General features: G+C 49.5%; 1 protein-coding gene across 1 annotated transcript in view; it reads left to right on the top strand.

Annotated features, from left to right (window-relative positions):
* LOC108574679 (homeotic protein ultrabithorax-like) overlaps positions 1–23,985 on the top strand; it is a 105,631-nt gene that overhangs the window by 81,456 nt on the left and 190 nt on the right. The window contains exon 3 of the mRNA XM_017937304.1: positions 23,733–23,979. Within this exon, the coding sequence (XP_017792793.1) occupies positions 23,733–23,979 (247 nt within the window). The remainder of the gene's footprint in view (positions 1–23,732; positions 23,980–23,985) is intronic.

Genomic DNA, 23,985 nt, shown 5'->3' with positions numbered 1-23,985 from the left:
CGTAAGATACAATTAAGGGTAAGAGAAGCGAACCCGATCAATTTGAATCACTCGAAGGGTTAATACGATATATCCCTGTTAAGAACAGTAGTTCATGTAGAAACAGTAGTCCGTATTACCCCGGGCTAAGTCGTTCCCTCAGTTCGATACGAACTGCACAAAGACTCCATTCAGAACCCTCCAGCTAGGAAGTTGATCCCGCTTCCTAAAGGGTACGAATCACCCCTTGACGCTCGCGTATTTCACGGTGGATTTCTTTTTATAGAAAACGGTCGGTTTTATGCGCGTCTGAAAAGTTACGGAACTATTCAAGGTAAAAGAGAGAGATATTACCTCCAGTAGATGTTACCGTACGTACATATACTCACACACGACGACGAGCCGTGAAGAGTAGGAGGAGGAGGGTTAAAGTTTGTCAAAGTATAAAAGTACAGTTTCCACGCCGGATATTCCGAGAACTGTACGCCGGCGAAAACTTTCTTGATTCTACTTTTGCTTTTCCTCTGTTTACCTTAGCCGCCGCGGATTCTCTCGATTCTCAGCGATCGTTGCTGGCTTCCTCGGCCACCGTGTCCTCCCACGCTCCCTAGGTCCGTGAACGGCGAAAGAGAAAGATGCACGATCGCTAATAAAGACATTAATATTGACTGGCAAGTGTATCTCGATGTGCCGGAAGGGCAAACGCGATTCGACTTTGGGATAACACTTGGGAATAGAATGGTCGGTCACGACAGGAATAACGTTTAAGAATAAAAGATGAGACCACAATGAAACTGCCTATTGCTTATTCATAAGGTGCACGAACGGGGTATTGGTATCGTACCGGTTTTATACACGCCAGAACGCGTACATAACGAATCGGAGATCCTTACGTTTGTGTTTCCGTTTCGCTCCCTTCGCTCCTCGCAAAAATAAACCGCAAAGTTTTAACCCTCTTCTTCTGTGCCACACCGTAGCCTCGATCTCCATATTTTAATCCGAGGTACCGAACCCGGCCGTCCTCCTCCTTCTTTTCGTGTTTTTGCAAGGTAAATTTTCCGCTGCTAACTGTAAACTCTCCGAACGAAGAATCGCGCGAAAGAATCGTAGAAACCGGTCTCAAAAAGTATATTGCACCGGTAAAAAGTTGCTTGCATCTGTTGCATAAACTTACCCCCTTATCAGTGGAACTGCCTAATGTATTCCGAATTTCGTTGCAAGTGCCCACCATCTTTACCACACGTGCGCATTTTATTTCTTGCATTTCGTCCCGACTAACGGTAGGGATTGAGTACGTCGAATAAAGAAACTACCACGATCTGAGAAAGATTAACGATAGACGAGATTACGTCTTGCAAGTGGTTTGTCGTTCGAGAGAAAGCTGGACCTCCTTTTCTCTAAAACGAAGGGCAGATGTCGATGGCGAGACTCCATTGGAAAAACAGGTTCCATGGGGACCTGAGAACGTCCATAACGGTTCCACCCCTAGAAGCACGGCGTAACCGTTAGAAAAAGGGCGAGCCGGCCACGGTCGGAGAAACGAATGGTCGAATATCAGGTTACTCTTGTAGCGGCGGTCCAGTAACAACCTCCCACATCCGTAACAATTCCCCTGATTACTTCCCCACTGGCTTACAATTTGCCAATTTACTCGAAAAACTCGTAAAGCATCGGCTGCCATCGCTGCACACTCTATCCCCGGCCCGTGTGCGCGCGGCCTACGCGTTTTCACATATATCTCTTCTTGCTCCCCGCTTTACCACCCTGCTTCGTTTGTTTCTGCCGCGAATCGGGACCGTCGATGATACAGAATGGTCCTTTTGTGCCGCTCCGACCAATCGACCGGTGATCCTATGAAAATTTCATTCCCTGGACCTTCGACCAGCCAGAATTTTCTCTGATTACGAGAATCGAAGCTGTGAATTCGGTGGATATGTAACGCGATCTTTCGATTCTCGCTGGTAGCTACTGTTAGTTTCTCGTTCATTTTATTTATGCTCCTTGGGGATTTATGGGATTTACTCGAAAGGTAGAATAGGATTATGGTTTGCGTTAACGTTGTCCGTCATTTGCTTCGATTGTCCAGAGGAAGTATGGAATTGTCGAATTTATAGGAAGGAATATATTCATTTTCCGAGGATCTTTCGGAAAGGACGAAATGGCGCGTGGAGACAGACGCAACCCCAGCTACGTTTGTTTGTCATCCGTGTTATAACTTCGTTTGCCAGCCATTGATTACAGGCTGGGTACACGGTGCCTTATCTTCCCCTTACACGCCTGGGGATCAGGCTTCCCCCCCGGTCTTTAAATGTCTCGTACATCCCCGAAATTAATATCTGTTGGTCCAATATCATCCGTCGTCCTTGCGCCAGCCACCGAGCTTTGCCTGGGAATTACTTACGAACAGCTTTATTAAACGGAACGTTCCGAATCATTTCGTTCGTTATTTCCCTCGCGCGAATCTACCGTCGTGTCTCTTTATCCCTCTGGCTTTTCTCCAATCGACGAATTTGCTGTCGTATTTTTTTTTTTTTGCTTTTTAATTGTTCAATCGTTCAGCTGACAATTGTTTAAAAGCAAACAAATGCAAGTTGAAAACGATGTTATCAGAGTGTCTTGATGTTCGTGGAAAATTAGAATTCAGGAATTCAGAAAACACCTAAATCTAAATTCTGATAAAGCAAACAGCACTGTTAGCGAAACTTCGGAATTTAATTAGCATCGAACCCGGTTCTAACCTAGAATCCTCGAATAATATTTCGAGACACTCGTGAATATCACACTTAACGCTCAATCGACGCCCAATTCTTCGATAAGAGTGTTAAAGCACGAAATAAACGGCAGATGTTTCGCATTGATGAAACGTTAAGGGGATGCGTTCGGAATAATGTCTACCAGGTTGCAAAGAGGAACGTAACATTGAATGCTTCTTTTTACCGGCTAATTATACGATCGACGCGAATCTCCTCGGTATCGAGAACGATCTCTCGTGATGCTTCTCGCGTTGGAAAAACGTGCAAAAGGAGGGGTCCGCCGGGCAAATTGCAACAAAATGTCGATCGGTGTTTGTAGCAAGTAGAAATTTTCGATACTCCGATCGGGTAATTTTTCAACACGAATACGAGCCGCGCATGCCCAGTATCTCGTATGGTTAATAACGAAGGCCCCTTGAGAAAAGATATTCGGCTCACGGATGATGCGACGATGATGATCCGCCATCTCACCGCAACTTGGGAGGTCCGCTCTTGATATCCCCACCCCCCTCTTCTTCCCCTCGCTCCTCCATCCACCCATTTCTTCTTCGTACACGCTTCACTCCCCTCCTTCATCTTCCCTCTGGCCACCTATGTCTCTCTCTCTCTGCTTCCTTCTTTCTCTCCTCTGTATGTTAGAATCTTACCATCTTCCCTCTCTTTCCGTCAGATCGTTCCATCCCTCTATCTTTCTCCCTCGTTCACGTTCGCGTTCTCATCTTGCCCGTGGCTGCTCACCAATCCCTCTTTATCTACCTTGCCAGTTCGTTCGTTCGTTCGTTCGCCCTCTTCTTCGCGTTCCTGTCTTTCTCTCTTTCTCTCTCTGGAGTCCGCTTTCGCCGTGTTCGCTGCGCGCCAGCTAAATGTCTATTCTTCTGATCGCGTCTCTTTGCCGGCATAGCCGAGACATACCCATGGGAGCATCGACGGACTCCGATCATATTTTTTGCATCGGTGAAGGAAGAGAAAATAAGACACCGGCGAACGCCAAGTCTTTCGTTCCTCCGCGCGACACACACATACCAAGAGGGTACTCTTTCAAGTGAACCGTGGTGCGCGATCGTTCCTCCAACGTGCCTCGTTCTGAATTTCACCGGAACATTTCCGCGATACTTGCATGCAGCTGGAGCATCGTTGTTCCTTCGATGTACAGAGTTCCGTGGGTGGTAGTCGGGGAGGAAAATCGAATAGAGACTCTTTATATCCTTTACATTCCTCTTACATTCCTTCGAAACGAATTTCTACCTTTATCGATTAACAATTTTGACAATTTTTTCGGATTTCCCGAAAGCCTCGCAGAGTAAACAGATTAGACCTACGTAGTGTGTAAGCATGTTCGCCTTGTGAATGGTCAATACCACTTAATTCTCAAGAATCTAATTCTTCCAAAGATCCAAGCTTGTGCAAAAAATACTCGAGGATAAGAAAAATCGCGCTAATCTACTCTCATCGGAGTACATCAGATTAATATTCACTTAAATTAGAAGAACACCCACGCCTAATCTTCCCCGGCCGCTGCAATCAACCCGTCCCCATGCAAAATTACACGGAATCCATAATTGCACCTCAACGGGGTCCCTCAACTCTCCGCAAAAGACTCGCCAATCCCTCGGCGATCTTCGCTAAACGTTCTCGCTCCTCGCTCGCAACCCCGTAGGAAGGTGGCGGCCTCGTAATTCGATCGAAACGAGCCTCGATTGCGAATCCAGCGGGATTAATAGCTACCCGTGTTCGTTGATGGATTCGCGAGCGCCGGGCCAAGGGACTCGTGCTTGGCGACTCGAACAGAGGGTAGAGAGCAAGATTGAAGGGGGAGGGAGGGACGAAGGAGGAAAGAGGGGTTCTGGTTCTGGTAAAAAGAGGCCGAAAGGTATGTCGAAAGCTTAAAGGTAGAGAGAATGAGGAGGAGGAGAAGGGGGTACGCCGGGGGTAATCTGCGAGGGACGGGCGAGAGAGCAGGTCTCGGATGGAAAGAGGGACGTGGCGAAGGAGGGGCGAAATGGCTGGTCCGACGTAAACGCAACCGCTGCATCGATAAACGTAACGCCGGTAATAACTGGCAATTTGCGAGAAGGACTTTTAGTTAGGCAGTACGCGTACTCGAGGAGAGCCGGTGCGCAGAAAGGGGTGGAGAGAGAAGTAGGGGCGGGAAGTAAGGTGAAGTAAAAGGGTGAGGAAGAAGGAGAAGAAGACGTGGTGGTGAAGAGTGGCGGAATGGTGTGTGGTACGGACTCGGGCTCGATGGGATGGGAGTAATTGCTTATGAGAAGGGGCTGTTCGCTCACGTCTTACCGGGATTTTGCGACAATGTTGCTGATATAAAACTGGTCGCTTCGGGCGCCATTGGGGAACCGCGGGGCGGTGTAGAAGCAGAAGGAGGAGTGGACCTAGCATCGGAAAATGGAGAGTAATGCCCAGAATCAGCGTTAAACAACTTTTTCTTTATTAGCTTCCCTCTCTCTCTCTCTTTCTCCCTCCGGTTGCCGGTTCGCGTTCGTGTGCGCGAAATTATTATCTTGTTTACCGGGATTTTTTGAAAAACACCGGTCGTCCAGGATATCATGCTCGCCGCCGATGTTGCGTACACGATCGGAACCTGCAGATATATGTATAGATATCCCCATACGTACACGTAGAAAACGCGAGCAAAAAGGTGGGATGTTCTATGAATGGAACACGCGAGTTGGATCCTCAGGGGAGTCCGGCCCTCTTCCGTGCTGATTTTTTCTCCGTTTCTAGTCCCGGCGATGTATACTTTACAGCAGCATCGCGAAAGTGATATACCCTCCCTTCTGGTTTCTCCCGTATGGAATCAAGAGTAATGAAGTTCGTTTAAAACGATAATAACGATCAGGATGGCGACGAGAACCTGGCACATCGATCGATCTCTGTAAAGGGAACGAAGAGAAAAAGAAGGACGGAGGAAAGGGTGAAAAGAGGAGGGAGCAAGGGAGCGAGCGAGATAGGGAACCAGGGAGTAAAAAGGAAGAAAGCAAAGAACACCTTGTTTGCTCCGAAGATAACGTAGCTATACCGGCTATTATTCCTCCGAGCCTGAACGTGTTTAGAGACCCTACTGTCGGTGAGAAAAGGCTAAAGATATCTTCATAACGACTTAATGTATTGGGCGTGGGGCGGCCTAATGACTACCTGCGCGTCGACCTTTATGCGCTAGTAGCACGTGCATGTTACTATTATCAATCTATAAATGCACCGATCGTCCTTGGGGGATCCTACTATGTCTCCTCCCCCTTCTCCTCCTTCCGATCCTGTTCGCTGTGCGAAAGAAAATTGTAGATAAGCCGTAAACGCGCGATGCGCGTAATAACTTTTTCGATCGGTCGCTCATGGAGATACCTACACAGTCTCCTTTTATTCCTCCTTTTTACCCCTCCCGACATTTTTCTTGCTTCGCGTTCGCCGCGGGCAAACTTCAGCAATGGCGAACTTAAACGAAGGCGAACTTCGTGGAAGTTTCTTGCATATGAAACGGTTCATGAATTATTATCATTGCGAAGATTATTTATTCGAATCGCTAAATCTTTCTGCGGTGCAAGAAGAAGTGTGGTAGAATTTCTCCGTTTGTTTTTCATTCGTTTCATTTCGAACATCCGAAGTGGAGTACCGATTTTCAGGGAGAGGAAATTGTTGCGGTTATTCGTTCGTTGATATCCCGAATCGATTCGTCTTTCAGACACAGATAAGAGCCTGTCTTCGCGGCAGATTACTCGGTTTCACAAATTGCGCACGAGCGCGATGGCGAACGGCACGCGCATCTCCCCGCGCCGCTTCACGTCGCGTCTTATCCAAGACGCCGCGGCGCGAGCACCGCCTTTCACGCGTAATCTTAATGCATTAAGATACCGGGCGGTTTTATTGACGCTTACGCGGCACCGCGAATTAAGTCGATCTTAGTAGTGCGTTAATAAAATCGAACGCGGTTATTAGCCGCGTGCGCGCGTATAATCGACGCCCGGTGGACGAAACTTCGACTGGCTTTCGATGCACCGATAAAGTGTTAAACGCGCCCCTTTACGCCCGAAGCTTCTCCTGCGCTCGTAATGTCGTTTTTTAACCGTGCTAAGGCTGCAATTTTTGCCGTTTTTTGTTGTTGCGGTTAAACGTATGTAAATATATTTATTATATACCGGAATTAATGAGACACGATGAAGAAACTTTTGCAAGAGGGGAACGAAAATTCCGCTCATAAATGTCTCGCTAATGGTTATCGTAATCTTTCTTGCTTTGTTACCGTTTTATTTTACTAGCTGTAATACATCCACAACAACAATTAGATATATATATGTATCTATGAATAATGTATATGCAGATTTTTCCGCGAACCAAAGGAAAAGTAAAAAAATAAAAGAAAGAAAGAAACGGTCGATTTATGAAGGCAAGTGTAACGTATCTGCACAGGAGGAAACGGACACGTAGTCGCCCGTGTAACGACGGTTTCGTCAATCGCGACCTCAGCTCGTACGACGAAAAATGCAAATGCCGTTTCCCCGATCATGTCAACCGTACATTTCATCCGCCGTTCCATTTCCACCGCGTTCGACGACGCGTTTCAATTTATTTATCGCGTATTATATTTCCCAGGGATAGTTGTCAAGCGACGCGCGCGCGGCTTCCCCGAAAAATATAGATTTTCATTCGACCTGCACCCTTTTACACCCTTTCGATATCCCTCCGTTTATATCTGTTTATGCCCTCCTGTATCGAGGGACGGAAATTCTTTCTTTCGTTTCATCTACACCTTTTTTCGTTGCCTGCCTCGAAACAATATCCCCCGTAGCGAATTTTCAACCCTGTGCACTCGACCGCTTGACCGTCAATCGGGCTACCTCACGGGACAGAACAATACTTCCGGCTTGCTTTATACGACCTCCCCGCGGAGAGAGAAAGAGAGTATACCTATTCGCCGCTCGGCAAATATCACCTCGCTCTCGTATTTCGCGATTCCATTTTATTTACGATAAAGTCGCTGCTGCGGCGTCACCGTTTGCTGCCCGATGGGGACGAGGGAGAGAGAGAGAGAGTGAAGGGTTGGAGGATGGTGGCGTGTGTGGGCCACGAGGGTGGCGTGGCAGGAGAGGGCGTCGCGGCGCGGCGTGCACGGTTTTCGACGGGGCGAGAGTTGAGTTTTTGCCGCAATAAAACGCGCCTATCTAATCAAGCCCGGGCTGGAATTGATGGGCCAGCAACCATTATCGCCGTTATGGAACGCGAGCATCTATCAGCGGGCTGAAGTGGCGCGCAGCGCCAAAGATTTTCCTATTGTCACTGGCTTTTCCGGGGCTTTCTCTTCGATATTCCATTCCCCCCCTTTGCTCCCTTTCCGTACTGGCGTGTGTTGCCTGTACCAGTTTGGTCGATAAGTTTGATCGCGTTAAAATACACTTCCTGTTTTTGGTTTCCCTTTTTTTCCCGTGTTTTTTTTTTTTCCCCCTCGTCGAACACACGTTTTGTCGAGCACGTAACAGACGCTATGGTCGCTTTTTCGAGGACGTTTAACGCGTACCCTGTGTGCGTGCGCGAGTGCCTGTACGTGTTCTAACCCTAGATCGTTGCAGTAAGCAGCAGATTGTTTAGGAACGCTGACCGCGTGTTTACGCGTTTGAAATACGGCCGGTTTCGAGTCGCGTACAAAAGGACAGCGGTGGCGCTCTCTTCCACCGTAGTCTACGAGTTTAAAGAGGAGGCTTAGAGACCTAAACGATCCTCGTTTACGAGTTCTCGGGACACGGATACGCGTGCACGTTTCTCTTCGCTGGGGATTCGCTCGGTTCACTTTGAAGCGAGGCAAAGGGACGTGCGAACCGGAAGTGACACAGGGTGAAACCGACTATTGGTCGAAATAAAACCAACAGGTTGACGTGTCCAATTTAAATTCACCGAAGGAGGGGATTCGACATTGATAAATCGGTATTAATCTGTGGGGAGCAGCGAAATTCGAAATGTTCCTCGAGGTGTCGAGAGCGCACCACACTCTCGCACAGTTCGCATAATTCGACTTCAGGCGCGAACCGGTCGTTGCCTCTCACTTGCCTCTCGGAAAAGGGGGGAACGATCTCTTATTCTTTCTTTCTTTTTTCTTCTTCTTCCTCTCCTCTGTCCCTTTTTTTTCCCCTCCCCGATCGGCGTGTGTGCAGTCGTTAACGACCGCGAGGCTTACGCGGCCGTCGAAAGGCCGCGCGTTTCCCGACACACAGAGATCGGAGCCACGCGGTTGATTTTGACATCGTTAATCAGCGTGGCAACGATCCGGTGCGTTAAAATTCGACGTGTATTCGGACGAGAACCGAAGGCGGAATTTATTGGCGAAACCTGCATAGTGGCCAATCTGGCTGGCAACATGGCGCGTTCGTGAAAAAGAGGGAACGGCGGCGGGGCGGGAGGCGGAGGAGGAGGAGGAGGAGGACAACGGTCGAAGGGTAAGAGAGAGAGAGGAAGGAGCGAGCAGGGCGGGAGAGCGTGAGGGATGGAGGGAGCGACGAGGTGGAGGAGGAGGTGGTTGGGGGAGGGAGGGTAGAAGAGGTGAGGGATAGAATGAAAAAAGAGTCTCGTCGCGGGGGCCGGCCCCGCGGGGACTAATTTTTATTTTCCCTCTTTTCCTGTAAGTGCTCCGCGTCCACCTATTTCTCATAAATTTGAATTAATTTACATGCATTTGAATTTAATGCACCGCCATACTTTATCAAAGCAATTAAGCTTTTAAGCGCGCATTTGCATTAATACAATGTTTACAATTACGGTACGGATCTCTGTTCTTGTCCCAGGCCCGAACAGCCTGGAGAACGGCGGCGGCGGCGGTGCAGGCCTTCGGCTGCACTGAGAACCTCTCTCCTCTCGTCACGTTCTACGTGAGCGGAGAATAGATGCTAGAATTTTTTCGTGACGAGAGCGAGAGAGAAAGAGAGAGTATGATAGCGCTACTAACGGGGGAAGAGAGGAAAAGAAGCAGAAGAAAAATATTCCGCGATAGTGTAGTCGGAACGCCGAGAGCCGACGTCGTTAAGTCGAGGCATCGGATTTACGATGTTTCCTGGTAAAAATGCAAACGATCCTCCCTACCCCCCCGCCGACCGCGGACGTTTCGAGCGCGGTCCCGTGAACGTCCACACGGAAAAATGATAATTCGCATTCGGTGGGAATGCTCGCGCGATTAATTACCGCCTCGTAGACGGTTGACGGGTATGAAGAGAGAGGTTCAGCGGTTAGAAATCGGCCGCGTCCACGGGAAAGGTTATCGCTAATTGACTGGAGCGTGAAAAAAAACGCGAGGAGCTCTCTTGAATCGTAAATTATTTCGCGCCGCGTACGCTCGCGTCGAGAGAATGGTTACGAGGAGTTAATTGAATCGGCGCGTGTAACGTGTTAATGAAGTTATCAATCATCTGCCTGATCAATATTAATGATTTTCTAGACGCTTGCCTTTGGTGCGCCGAGTTCGCGATGATGATGGTGGCGGCGCGGTGGTTGTGTAGGTTCGCGAGGCGGTTTTTGATGTAATCTGCGGCGCGAGACGTTGTTATGAGTAATGGCGCGGCATTAACGATACGCGCGTATCCTGTAATTCGCGAAACGCGCGCGCCATTTGTTGCGCCATATTACACGTTTATCGGCTTAAATTCTCTGGTCCGTTCTAACTCGAGATTTTAATATTATCGAAGCCATTTTTCTCTCTTTCGCGTTTCTTTACCCTCTCGTCTTACATCCTTCTGTAAAGTTTCATGCTTCTCTCTTTACCCCTCTCTCCTCGTCGAGGAAAATTACATCGCTCGATGGGTTCTGTACTTCGATGGTTGGTTCGTCCGTGAAGTAAACGGCCGTTCTTTGAAGATTTTATTGGTCGTAAGTCACGCACATGGAAGCCTGGAGACGAGAAGGCGGAAGAACGGTGGTCGACGAAAGGCTGCAATTTTGGATTCGACCAGAAAAGAAGATTCCACGTTGGCGACGACGATGGGGAGGTGGGTGAATCGAGCGAGCGATGGGAAGATGGGGGGCAGGGCTATTTTGCAGCGTTCGGATTTCACGCGTAATGACTACGGTTGCTATAGGTAGATGTTTCGAGGCCCCGGAGGCTTCGCAAGAGGCGGCGAGATTTCAGTTCGGTGGAAAATGGCTGGCTGCAATCTCACCGCTTCAGATGTACGACGCGACCATAAGTCTGACAGGCGTGCGCGCTCTCTCACGGCTGCTAATCCTGTCGCATTTCTCTCGAGCACGAGCGACGAGCAGCCGTTTTAACGTTATATGACAGTTTGGATCACACGCCGCGGAATACACCCGGTTGCCTACGTATTTTACGCAAAGGACGCCTACTGATTTCGAATTTATTTCTGTGAGCACCGTCGTACTCTGAATCGTTGCAACGCGGCCGCCCTGTTGCTCCACGAGATCTTACAAAGTTAAGCGTCCCCGGTGTTCCGTGTAACACCGGCTGATTTACGACGTCTCCACGTTGATATCCACGGTAGGCCGAGAAAACGAATGTTCCTGCAACACTGTTTCGGTTACAAATGTGAAAAGTTCGCCGTCTGACTTTGAACGTTAATTCGACCGATCGTAAATCAACGGTTGATAGAACAAAACGCGTAAATTACATTTCCTACAACCGATCTTCCCATCGTGAATCACCGCAATTTTCGAGATCGATTATAGGTAGAGAGACTCGTTAAAACATCTATCGCCTCTATTATATTCCGGTGTCGCGAAATTCGAAGAGATCTACGGTGAACTACAGCCGATAGATGATGGAGGAAGGAGGGTGTACTGGGGGGCTGGCATTTTCGCAGGGATGGTGGCAGATTCAAAGGCGGTCAGTGGCGCATTGTCGGGTATGATTTATGCTGATTAAGACTGTGGTAGCGGCCGCTATCGCCGACTTGTAAGTCATGGGCAGGTAGAGGGCGACTTGTGAGTTGCAAGGTGGCTGGGTTCTACGAGCCGCGGTAACGGTGTGACAGTGTCGTGCGCGGTAATTTAGTGCGCACCAAGGTTTCTCCTGTATAACGCATTTATACAGGCTATAGCTCGATCTCTGTCTCGCCCCCTTCTACGTCCCTCCCTCCCTCTCTCTCTCTCGCACTCGAGTTTCGCTCGCTTCAGGAGACGCTATATCGTGGACTCGCGCGCGAGCACGGCCATAGGTAGAAGGTTAGTACCTATAGGTATAATATAGGGAGTGAAGCGAAGCCCTATTCAAAGCGGATGATTCAGTGGCCGCTGCTGCGCTCGGATAAGATCTCGTAGCGCGCCGCCTCGTCCATCTTAACCGCGAGTCTGGCCAACCTGTAACTACGTAACCATCCGAACCGGCGATCCCTCTTTCCGCGTCTTTCTCCGCTTTCGAGAAATCCGCGAACCACTTTTTTCACCGCCGTTTTCTTCCAAACTTTATCCTAACTCTGGTGGACAGGGTAGACGGATTTATTGTCTCGCGAGTAATCGCGCAAACTATGCAACAGGACGTTGAAATCTGAGTTAGATAGGGTCGAATAGCGGCGTGCAACCGTGGTATTTCGGCTATTTGCAGAGGCTGCACCTGGCCAGGCTAAAAACTTCCATTTTCATATAAGGCTTTCTTTTGCTTCCTGATTCCCGATTTGCATAGAACATTCCGCGCCAGCCAGCGTCTATATCGCATGGCCGGTAGATTGTAGATCGCCTTGCCGCAATATATCACGTCGAAATCCCAAAGGTTACCTACTTCCATTCTACGTTCGCCTGAACCCGTCCGGGGACGCCCGTCCAGATCCCCGAAAAGCCTCGACCGTGAGCGTGTTCTATCTGCCGAAAAAGAGCAATCCGAATCGCCAACCTGGCTCTCCAATGTCCACCGTTTTCTCCCTCTCTCTCTCTCTCTCTCTCTCTCTCTCTTTCTCTCTCTTTCGACTGTGTTCTGGATCAGTTGGCGCTCGTGAAAATCGGGAAAAACGAGGCTAGTGGGTGGGAGGGAAGTGCGCGGCGGCGGCACCCGACGAACCGAAGACTAATCGGTCGTGGCGTAGACCGGATTCACCCCCGGATTTTCGAGCGCGCCAGAAAAGTTGCCGGTCGTGGAAGAATTTTTGGCAGCCGGCTCGCATATCGCGGTGCCACGCTGAACAAAAGTATACGGCCACGGAGAAACTAGAAAGAGAGAAAGATAGAACCAGTTTCCCCTCGAACTTTCCCTGATTTATGCGAGTTCATTATTATTTTCGCACGACCGAATGATCACGCCCCTTACTCTCGTCTAGGCTACTAGTGCTCGCGAGAATCGGGGAACTACCTACCGTCGACCGATTAGCGCGTCGCGTGAATTATGGATTCACCCTTTTTTTTCCCTTCTCCCGCGCTTGCTCGCACCTCGTTTTCTTTACCGATTATTAGCGGAAGTTACACAGCGATCGTGGATGTAAGAAGCTCGCGGAAAGAGAAGTTCCTCCGCGATAATACGTACAATCCGAAATCGATCGACGTTTTTCGGGCGCAAAGCTAATCTCGAACGATCGTCGGTATCACATAGTTGCGTGTTATTTCGCAACCGACAATTTCCAAGTCGTTCCCGAGTCAAACGGATCCAAGTTGCCTGCCTAATTTATTCAAACGGCCCGCAGCTTTCGGCTGCATTTTTTATGCACACCGTGTGTGCCACATAGTTGCTTCTCGAACGAAAAGGGCCCACGGGCCGCCGCGCCATCATTTCGCTCCACCCCTTATTCCCACTATTACCCAGAATGCAGAAAATCGCGGAATGGCCCCTTGAAAAATTTCTCAAACCGTGGCCAGTTAGCAGGGTGTACGATAATTGAACATCTCCGAGCATTGTTGCAAATGAGGGGCGATTTTTCGGGGAGACAGAGGGAGAGACACCGCATAGCGTGCACCTCATCGTCGAGACGAGCTGCGCACCGGGCTTTCGAGGGCTCGGTAATCATAGTTTCTTGCCGTTAAGCGTGATGGCGTCTTGGTCGTTGAAACCGGCTCTCCCCACTCTACAGTGCGCGTTGTGCTGGTGGGAGGCCCCCCGTTGGGGCCCGTCGAACTTGGAGTAGCCCAAGAAGAAGCAGCGGTCCCCGTTGCTCCCTCTCCACTTCACCCTTGCTCAGGCTCTGTCTCGCTCTCTCTGTCTCCCTAACCCTTTTGCGTTCTTCATTCCGGGTACGTAGAGTCGGGGTTTCGTAATCCCCGTATTCCATTGCAAATTATCGAATAGCTTTCGATTCTCCGTACCTACCGTCGTTTCTTCTTCTATATATTCTTTTAACGAGAGAAAGAAAGAGAGAGAGAGAGGGATTCTCTTAGGAAGTTAAGTCATTATCCAGGGAACGTAGGCTGGCAATCGGTTACCCTCATCTCCATCCTTACTCTGTCCCTATTATTATTAGCACGGAATCGACCGTAAGCGGTTCACCGAATCTTATAAATAATGCGACGTTCGCGTCCGCGGTCTGGATGGCGGCCAGCTTCGTTCAAGTTTGATGACATGCTTCGGGGGTTCGGCGAGGTTCTCTTCTCCGACGGTTAACCGACCTCTCTCTCTCCTTGGTGGACGCGAAGCACGATGAGAAGAAGAAAAAAAAGATGGCCGAGAGGCGTGTCGTGCAACAATGTAATCGATGAGCGGAGAAATAGGCGATTCATACTGGAAGACTCAACGTTGCGAGGCACCAAGGGGCCCCCGGAGAACGAAACACAGGACCACAGCGATCCGAGGCTTGCAAATTATCGAATCATCTAGCCCAGGTACTTGTTAACTGGTACAAGTTAAGTCATTACTGCGGAATGCAGTCGTGCAGGGGCATGCATTATACATTTATGCTGCCGTGTTATAAGTCTACGACGCGCTACCGTGGAACTCTGGCTCGGTACCCTCTCGCGATGATCCATCGATACGGTTGCTACCCTCTCGAAAATTATCGTCCTGGTAGCAAGGGGACTGGACGTTCGTCGTCGTTCAATTTGCCTCTGAACTTTGCTCGAACGTTGTTGCACGGTCTAATCATCGAACGGCATAAACAAGTCAGAGATTAAAGCGATAAAGTCTTGAGAAAAGTAGTTAGAAATCTACTTGTCGTGGAACGAAATCGCAACCCATCCAGCCGCCATCTCAATTCCACCGACAGCCTCGACGATCTTTCGTCCCGTTGGAAAAAACTCACGCGAGATTTTCTTCTGGTCCCCGTTCAGAGGAAGCGGCTAACGATTCCGAGGATGCACGAAAACGCGGAGAAAAACGGTCGCGGTGTTGGCGAGCCGAGAGTCGTCCTTTGTGAAGCAGAAAGTGCGCGCGTGCAACTGCTCTCTCTCTTCCTTCCTCCTGCTCTCTCTCTCTCTTTCTCTCTCTTCGTCCGTCCGTGGTCTCTGCTCGAGGTCTGTGCCCATAGAGTTGGAAATAAGGCGGCAATAAAGCATATGTAAAATATATTCTGGAATTCCTTTTAGGACGCAGATATATGGGTGGTTGGTGGGTCGGTTGCCCGCTGGTAACCGCGTCTCTCCCCCTTGCACGTCCAATGGGGGATATACACGCGTGCTGGCCTTCGTATGCGTGTACCAACCGCGTGAGTTTATAGATGCGAGCCGATGTAAGTAAGACAGACGATCCGTTTCGTTAGAGGGTGTCGCGGGGTTACCCACCTGTATCAAACTCCGCCACCTTCCTCCTCTTCTCCGACCCCGTCCGCCAGACCCCGTCCCCTTTTCGTCTTTCCGCTCGTCTCCGCCGAGCTTCTTTCTTGTTTTTCGACCGGCCATTTATACCACGGACCCCATTTGCATCCACTCTACCAGCTACAGGGTTTAGATGATGTACAGGATGTTTTAGCGACCGAGAGAATCGGGGGAAAATCGTTCGATTTCGCGTGGAACTGAGAAACTACCCCTGTGAAAGGATGTAGAACTTTTCAAGTTGTATTTTTCGTACAGCAGATTTGACGTGGGTATTTTTTCGCTGGGATATCGGGGAATTTAAGGAGATACTGTTTCGAACGGCTCCATAGTGCCACAGGTATCTTAAAATTCCGAGTTCGTACTCGCGTCGTTCCTCGTTGAATCGATTAAACGCAGTTTCCGCGATGTTCCGCAAGCCTGTTCGAAGGACCACCTGAGAAGCCTCCGAAAACCCCAGTTTCTTCCCTGTAAAATCGAACCAAATGGTCTAGTCGAAGTGGAAAATAGTCGGAGCAATTTTCTGAATGTTCCAACGAGACAAGGACCGAGAAAGTGAGCGAGAAAGAGTGGAAAGGTTGAACGGAAGAGAGCAACAAGAAGAAGGAAGAAGGACTGACCGTGGTGGCGTGGACTGCTCGAAGGGAAGAGAGATCAGGGGAGAGAAAGAAAGAGAAAGATATATGGAGCCGCGAGGTGTCGCCTTACAACCGGCTCGGTTCGCTTACCTACGAAGCCTCTTTTGCATGCCATCTCCTCCACCATCTTGCCTCGCGTTGCTCCTTTTGCGCTCCGTTCCTTGGAACGTCCTCCTTCTTCTTCCCTTTGGCTGGTTCGCTCGCGCTCTGCCTCGCCTCTGCTCGCTCGTTCGCCTGCTCGCGATGCACCGTTGCGTTCGGTCTTTGCATAATTATTACAGTTACCGCGAGTAGCAGCTGGCTCGTTGTAGAGAAGAGAGAGCCACCTTGTCTCTGGCTACCCGGTAGATGTTGTCGTCCCGTCTCGAGCGCGCGAAACAGACCGTCTCGCGAACAACAGGCCCACATTCGTTCCCCTCTCTTTCGCTCCTCGCGTTTCTGCGCGTTAATTAAATTTCACTTGGACGTACCACGCGATCGACGATCCACGTCCAGCCTATCTTCCTTCTCTTTCGCTACCCAAATGTTCGCCTCTCTCTCTCTCTGTTAGATTTCCAAAGGTATTCTCACTGTCCGAAGTTCTGAAGCTCGGTCGTTTCCTCGTTGCGTGTCTCGACCTCTACGCGGCCACAGCAAATAATGCTGTACATTTGAATGAGGCGGCCCTCCTCTCCACTCACCAGGACACACAGAGTAGCACGGAATAGTTGACCGGTGATTGATGAACGAGGACGTGACTTATGCACGACCTTCGCGCGATTTCGTCAACCGTTCTCCAACGGCGTATTCAACCGGACTACTAATTCTCGGGCCCCCCTGGCTAATCGTTTTTGCAATATCGCCTGTTTGGCGCGATTTCGTCAACCGTTCTCCAACGGCGTATTCAACCGGACTACTAATTCTCGGGCCCCCCCTGGCTAATCGTTTTTGCAATACACCGTATCGCCTACCTCCTCTGTAACGATCCGAAAAGAAAAAGAAAACACCTAACGACGCATCGTCGAGAAACGATTTCAGCAACAAAGTATATCGCTGAAAATTACAAACTCTGCGACAATTACCCCGAACGTAATTTCCAGCTACCAGGCAACAGAGCGAATGGTTCACGTGAAACCACCACCGCTCTCGTTTCTCCGCCAACGATCTCGAGACGCGATGCACGCGTTCACGCCCATCGTTTTGAGCGAGTTATTACGCCGATGCCTGTTCAGATACGGGTACCGAGTTACACGAAGACGAGAAAACGAGCCCAGTACCGATAATCACAGGGACAAGAGAGCGATACAGTTTGGCGTTGAGGACTAAACAGGGAGAAAAAGGACGGAGAAGGGAGAGAGAGAGAGGTCTGATGGAAAGGACGAACTCCTTTATCCTGGTTCAGAGCGGTTGGATGGCGGTGTTTCGCGCGTGGGAGCAAAGTCGCCACCTTGCCCGCGGCGTGGCAGCACGCTTATTCAAAAGTGGCTGCACGTAAAGCCGATATCTTATTCTCGAATGCTCCATTCGTTCTTCTTATGGTATATCCTGCTGGCTGCCGGCGACATTCTTGTCCGCGTCGCGTAACTTCTCTCTCTCCCCGCCGTCCCCCTTTTCCGTATCCTGCTGCACCGTTTCGCCCGATCGCGATTGCGCCGCGCGGTAACGACGAGTTTACCTCGATAGGCTAGAACGTACGCCGGGAACCGCGCGGAATAACGATCCCCCTTCTAAGCCGTGGGAGACTCTCGCGGGACGGACTTGGCTGCGTGCGTGCACCGCTCTCGATAGATCCGGAGGATCTTCCAAGTGTCTTTTAACAGCGAGGTTTCTGGTCGTTCTCGATCTTCGGGACTCTTTAGTTCCTATTCTTGTCGCCTGCATTCATCAATCTAGACAGATTCGGGGGATCTTTTAGTGTTTTCCAATGGCGGACTAATCTTTCCTCGTCCTGTTTGGTCTTTGAGATTTGACGATGATGAATTCTTATTCGTTTCATTTGCATTCACCGCTCTAGATAGATCCAGAAGATTTTACAGTGGTTTCCAATAGTTGTTTAGTATGTTTCTTGTCTTTTTTGGTGTTTGGGACTTAACGATGAAAAACTACCCTTTAATTTCACGTTGCTGTGGGCATACATCGCTCTGGATAGATCTGGAAGATCTCCTAGTATCGTTTAACTGCAGTCTAATTGTTCCTCGCCTCTTTTGATCTTTAGAATTTCACGATGATAAACTACCCTTTTAATTCCCATTCATTACACCTGCATTCGTCGATCTATATAGACCCGGAGAATCTTCCAACGCCGTCTAACACCCCCTGTTTTACTCTTCACGATTCCGCGACGAACTACCCCTCTCAATCTTGATCGCGCGGCGAAACAGCGTTATTCCCAGGAAAGGAAATTCTAAATCCGCGTAAGAGGCCATAAACGCGCTACAAATTCTCTTAAAAGTACGTCGATGATGGTGATAGAGGTAGAGGCAGCAACTTATACAGCGGGGTAGAGAGTCGTACACGTTCCGAGTGTCGCTTATTTCCGAGCCGAGCACCACGGGGTTTATTCACGTTACAAGGGGTTTACCGCGCGCGGTATTTACGACCGCGGAGGCTTCCGTCGTCGCGGCGCGTGAAAAGCGATCTCTCCCGTGCTCTTTCTCCCCAGGCCGAACCGAGAGATAACGCCGCCTCCGCGTCGCGGCGCTGTTCGTTAGCTCGCGTTCTACATAACTTATTAATTACGGTTGACTAATGCTCTCCAGCTGTGGCACAAGGCTCCTTTTCCACCGTACTGCTTTCCCTCCTTCTCCGAACCTACCCACCGCAACCAGCCGTCCTCCAACTTTCTCTCCACGCAGCCCTTAGAGCCGCCTCGCGTGGAAAAGAGAACCGGCAAGAATACGGTACGCAGCCACCGTTCTCCTTCGAAGGGAGAAAGAATATGAAAAAGGTCGGGGTGACGGGAAGGGAGGAAAAGAGAGGCTCGATGGAGCGAGGAGGAGGAAGAAGAAGAAGAAGGTGGGACAGAGTAGAGCACGAGGGACACCAGGCAGTAACTCACGCCCCCGAGAGGATTACCTACCTTGGCAAGCCTCTGGAGGAGGGTGTACCCCACGTTGAGCTACGATCTTGCTGCGTAGCTACGCGTTTCTCATACCGAGTGTCTCCGGGACTCCCGTGCCTCGCAAACAGAGAGTCCGTTGCGGCCGTGAACGTTCGCGTTTCGGGTAGGGACGAACGCACACCGGAAGCTTCGCGACTTACGACACTAGCTTAGCTAGCCTGGCAGTAGCAACCTCTCTCTCTCTCTCTCTCTTTCTCTACTCGAACCGGCCTCACTGACCTTCCCAAGGCTCGTGTTTCCACCGACTGGACAGCGAAAGGTCTTCTAATTACGTTCGACGATTTATACTCTCAACTTGCTCCCTTCATTTACCTCGGGACAAGAATTCGTGGATAGTAGATACGGTTGGTTGGTGTGTTTCCAATTTACACAAGTCTAAGTCCTCGTGTTCGGTAGAACAGAGTAACCAGACCAAACGTCGTTGACTTACGTGAAAAGTCTGTACGCCGGTAGACGATATACTGAGAACGAAGAGACAAGCGTAATTGGTATTGCATCACCGTTCGTCGAGGGGTGATTTACGAGCGAAGAATCGCGCCGGGGCAAATTGGCCGCGTTTAAATTGACCCCGGGTTTGAGAATCAACGGTAACAAGAAACGCCGCTCCGGGGTTTTCGATTGATGCGGCCATCAGTAACCTTTTACCTAGAGGCTGAAACCCTCGAAAACGTGGATTTCAGGGGTTGTTTGCCAGCCTACGAGGAGTTGCGCGAAAGTCCCTCGTACGTTCTTGTCGACCAATTCACTTACTTTGATTTGATTGGCTCCCGCGAATCATCCCGGTTTTGGCGTGCGCGATTTTCCACGGGAGAGAAGGGAGAGAAATCGAGGAGACGAAGGGAGAGACGGTTTGGCATTCTGTGTTTTGCGAACCGCGGCCCTGTAGTTAGATTCCCCGGCGGCAATCAACGTATTGGTTGTTCTTATTAGAGTTGGCAACGGTAGAAGTCTCTCTCCATCCCTCTATTCTAGCCACCCTGTTTATGGTTGGCCACGTCGAAACTTTCTACCAATCGAGAGGGATTCCCTTCGACGATTTCTCGTGGGCGGCGAGGGATAAGCTTCGAGAAATTTTCCACCCTGTTCTTTCACCTAATCTTCGGTTTATTTATGGGATTAATTGGGAATTACGTAAACAGAGAATGTATCATTTCTTCGACGTCTTTTTTAAATATGTAGTTGATTGCTGATGACGTAGTTTTGCGTTATCTTACATTTGCTGTTATTCAAGTTTAATCTCACGTGAAATTATTGTATTTCAGTTATTATTCGAGGCTTCCGGATTAAATTCATTAGTTAGCTTCATCGGGGTATCGAGATACGCTGTTAATATCGTATATCCTTCTGAATTTGGGTTTAAGAGGCAACTGGTTACTACTTGCTCTTTAATTGGTCAGCTGAACAATTAAAAAACGAATTGCATTATTTTTCAAAGTCGTTAAAAAATATTTTCCAATTTCAACACCACCACATTCGTAAATTTGTAATTTTCACAATTTTTGCATTTGCAAAAAGTACCTACAAGCGTAAAGCGACACTTTCTATTTCCACCGCCAGCCATAGATTTTTAGAAATTGTGCGCAGCACAAGGCTCGCGTCGCCGTTAATACGTTTTTTCGAGCTGAAACAAAAACCCAATAACTTAGGCGCATTTATAGTCAGCGAAGAAATCAATCGTTTAAAACAACCACGCTCCGAGTTTCCATTTCGGTCGAACATCGAAGGAGGTAGGTTCCCGCCTGGGGGATGGAATATCTAACGATATACGGGGTAGCACGTTTCTTCTTTCCTTTTTTTTTTTTTTTCTCTTTCAAGAAAGCCTTGAGTTACGAGGGAAATATTTTCGCTCGGTCTAAGCGTGCTACTCTCCGTGTACAGTATCCTCCACCCCTCCATCGTGTCCCCCGCCATCCAACAAGATCTTCCTTCTCCCCGGATGAAACACGTTTCACGGTCTCAGCATAAAATTCATCCACCCCCTTGGTTAAACAGCCACGCACGCCTCTTCTTACTTTTCCGGGAGCGTGGCGGCCTCGGTATTCTCCCCCTAACTTCGTTTCGCCCGCGATCTCCCACGGGGCGTGCGTAAGCTTAGGGCGAAGAGCTACGATGGCTGACCGAGTGCTGTTCCAAGGGAGAGAAGATCGAGAATCAACCCAGAAACTCTTTCCTTCTTTTCACCTTTAACATCAGCTAAACCAATCACGAAACAAACGTATCCCGGTAAAGGAAGAAAATTTCATTCCCCTCTCTCTTCGGTTCTTCTTCACCGTGGAAAATAGAATCGAATCGCGAAACGGTAGATACGTGATAGATATAGAGAGTACAGAAGAGAGAGAGAGAGAGAGAGAGGGTGGATAAGAAGATTAAAGAAACCGTGTGGCAAAGTAAAGGCAAAACAGGGAGGAGGTGGAAGGAAGACGACGGTATAACGAAGGGGGCGTCGGAACTTGTCACATTTTCTACTTTCCTGGAGACGTACGGGGTCGGCTTAATTGGCTGAAGCCCCGGTTTTATTTATAAGTTCGAGTCTATCGGGCTTCCGCCCCAGGTTCTGGCGAGAAACAGCGCGGCCAAGGGGACGATATAACTTCTCGACGAGAGAGAAGAGGGGATGCTCAGCTCTCTCCACGGGGGTGGAAAGGAGAGACACGAGGCCGAGACGCGGGGTACGCGTGACAAATAACCCTTATAAACGGTGCGCCATAACTCGCGGCCCGCGAGCCCTGCTTGACAAGCTGAAATGAAAATCATGGGGATGTTGCGTTCGTTGTGTACGAACGTAGGTACAGAGGGAGGAGAGAATACACAGAGGACAGGGGGTGGTTTGGTAGTGGTGGACACTTGATTACGTTGCGATAATATACACGATGCCGATATGAACTCTGCCGTGGCGTGTTGTTGCTCGTCTGCGCGCGATATTGTATAATGGCCAACTGGAAATGGTCCAGTGTACAGGCACGCGTGGCGCCCAAGTTTGTAACTTTACTCTTTCTCTCTCTCTCTCTCTCTCATACGTGTGTGTACACACTCTCGTCGATAATAGATCGGCGCGGATACGATTGTAAATATGACGCGTTTATTGCTCGCCCTGTTTCCAATGGTCGTCCGTTTGCTCGCGAAAGTGTACAGCCACCACACCACCGGTGGCGGCTGATATCCATCGAAGGACGTACAGTTTTCCAATCGTTGTGTGATTTCGAAAATTTCCTCCTCTCGAACCTATCGGTAACCTTCTCTTCTCTTGTTCGATCGACGAGAAAAATGAAGAAATTTCTTCAGTTTTGCAACAAACAGAGAGACTAATTAGAGAGAGGTGTTACTAATTTCACCACGGGACTCGATATCGGCACGTCACTTATCTTCTCCAGGGGGCTGCTACCAACATCGCACGGGTAGGACGCGTGCGTTTGGATTAATTATTCATAACAATTAAACCCTTCGAGTGAAATTAATTTCTCGGTTTATCGCGTAATAACCGGGCCGATACGCGGGGAGAAACCGGCCGTTTAACCGAAAATTAATTGTTCCGGCCGAACGAGTCGACTCGACTCGTAAAAAGGTTTGGGGAAAGAGGGTGAAAGGGGTGTCGTCGACCGGTGGAAATCGTATTATACGAAGAGGGTGGGGAAGATCGTTTATGTACTCGGATATAAAGCGTATGCGAGAGAGCGGCGAGCAAAAGGCACACAAGCGGCTGCTGCTTACGGGGGTTGCTTCTGTTGCTCTCTCGTTGCTCGGCTGGCTGAGGTGAAACGGGAGGGTTTTTACGAGGCAGTAACGGCCGATAAGGTGAGCTCGCGCCCCCACAGACGGGTTTATTCCGGTACTGTACCCAAGTGGCTGTTCGACAGTACCTATCCCGGTGTCGTACACTCTCTTACTTTCTCCCGGTGGCTCGCTGCGAGCCACTACCACGCTCTATCTGGAACCGTTTACGCGCCTCTTCCTTTCCTCCTCCTCTTTTTTTCTTCTTCTCCCTTCCCTTTCTCCCCTGCCGCCTTTTTTTTCTCTTTAAACTCCCAGTTAGGAGTTTATCCGAGTCTCGTGGCGTTATCGAGAACGTTGCCGGGATTTTCGAGCTTGAAAATCGTTGGACGTCTTACAGAAACGCCGTCCGGTATTTGTAGCTAGACGCGAAAGAGGGATTAAAAGATCCGGTGGTCCGTTTGAGATTGTAATGCTAGGTAAACTCGGCGCAGATAGTAGATTAGGTTCAACGATACGCCAGATTTTGTCCCCCTCTCAAAATGTACAGGGTAGTACTAACTTTTTTCCGACCGTTTCAGATACCATTAAATACATTATGAGAAACGCTACAAAAATCGTACCGTCGAAAACGTTCGTTTCGAAGACATCGTTGTTTGGAGACACCGTACTCAACGACGTTCCTATATACGAGAGAAAGAAAGAAAGAAAGGAGTATGTTGGTATACGGGAACATTGATGGCGTGCGTAAACGGTATTATTCGATTTGGCCGATTTCATTCGGCTTAACTCGGTCCACGAAATAACAACATGCGATCTTCTAAGCGTGTGTGCGTGTAGAGTAAAAGGGCTTCGTTTTGAACGTTCCGTGGTGGTTTTGTTTGGTTACAGGAGCGAACGGAATGCGCAGGCGCGGCCGACAGACCTACACGCGCTACCAGACGCTCGAGCTCGAGAAGGAATTCCACACGAACCACTACCTCACCAGGCGGAGGCGGATCGAGATGGCACACTCGCTCTGCCTGACGGAACGGCAGATCAAGATCTGGTTCCAGAATCGGCGGATGAAGCTGAAGAAGGAGATACAGGCGATCAAGGAGCTGAACGAGCAGGAGAAGCAGGCGCAGGCGCAGAAGGCGGCAGC

Source organism: Habropoda laboriosa, unplaced genomic scaffold, assembly GCF_001263275.1.
Source record: "Habropoda laboriosa isolate 0110345459 unplaced genomic scaffold, ASM126327v1 scaffold203, whole genome shotgun sequence".
Lineage (NCBI taxonomy): Eukaryota > Metazoa > Arthropoda > Insecta > Hymenoptera > Apidae > Habropoda > Habropoda laboriosa.
This window is presented reverse-complemented; position numbering and strand designations above follow the sequence as displayed.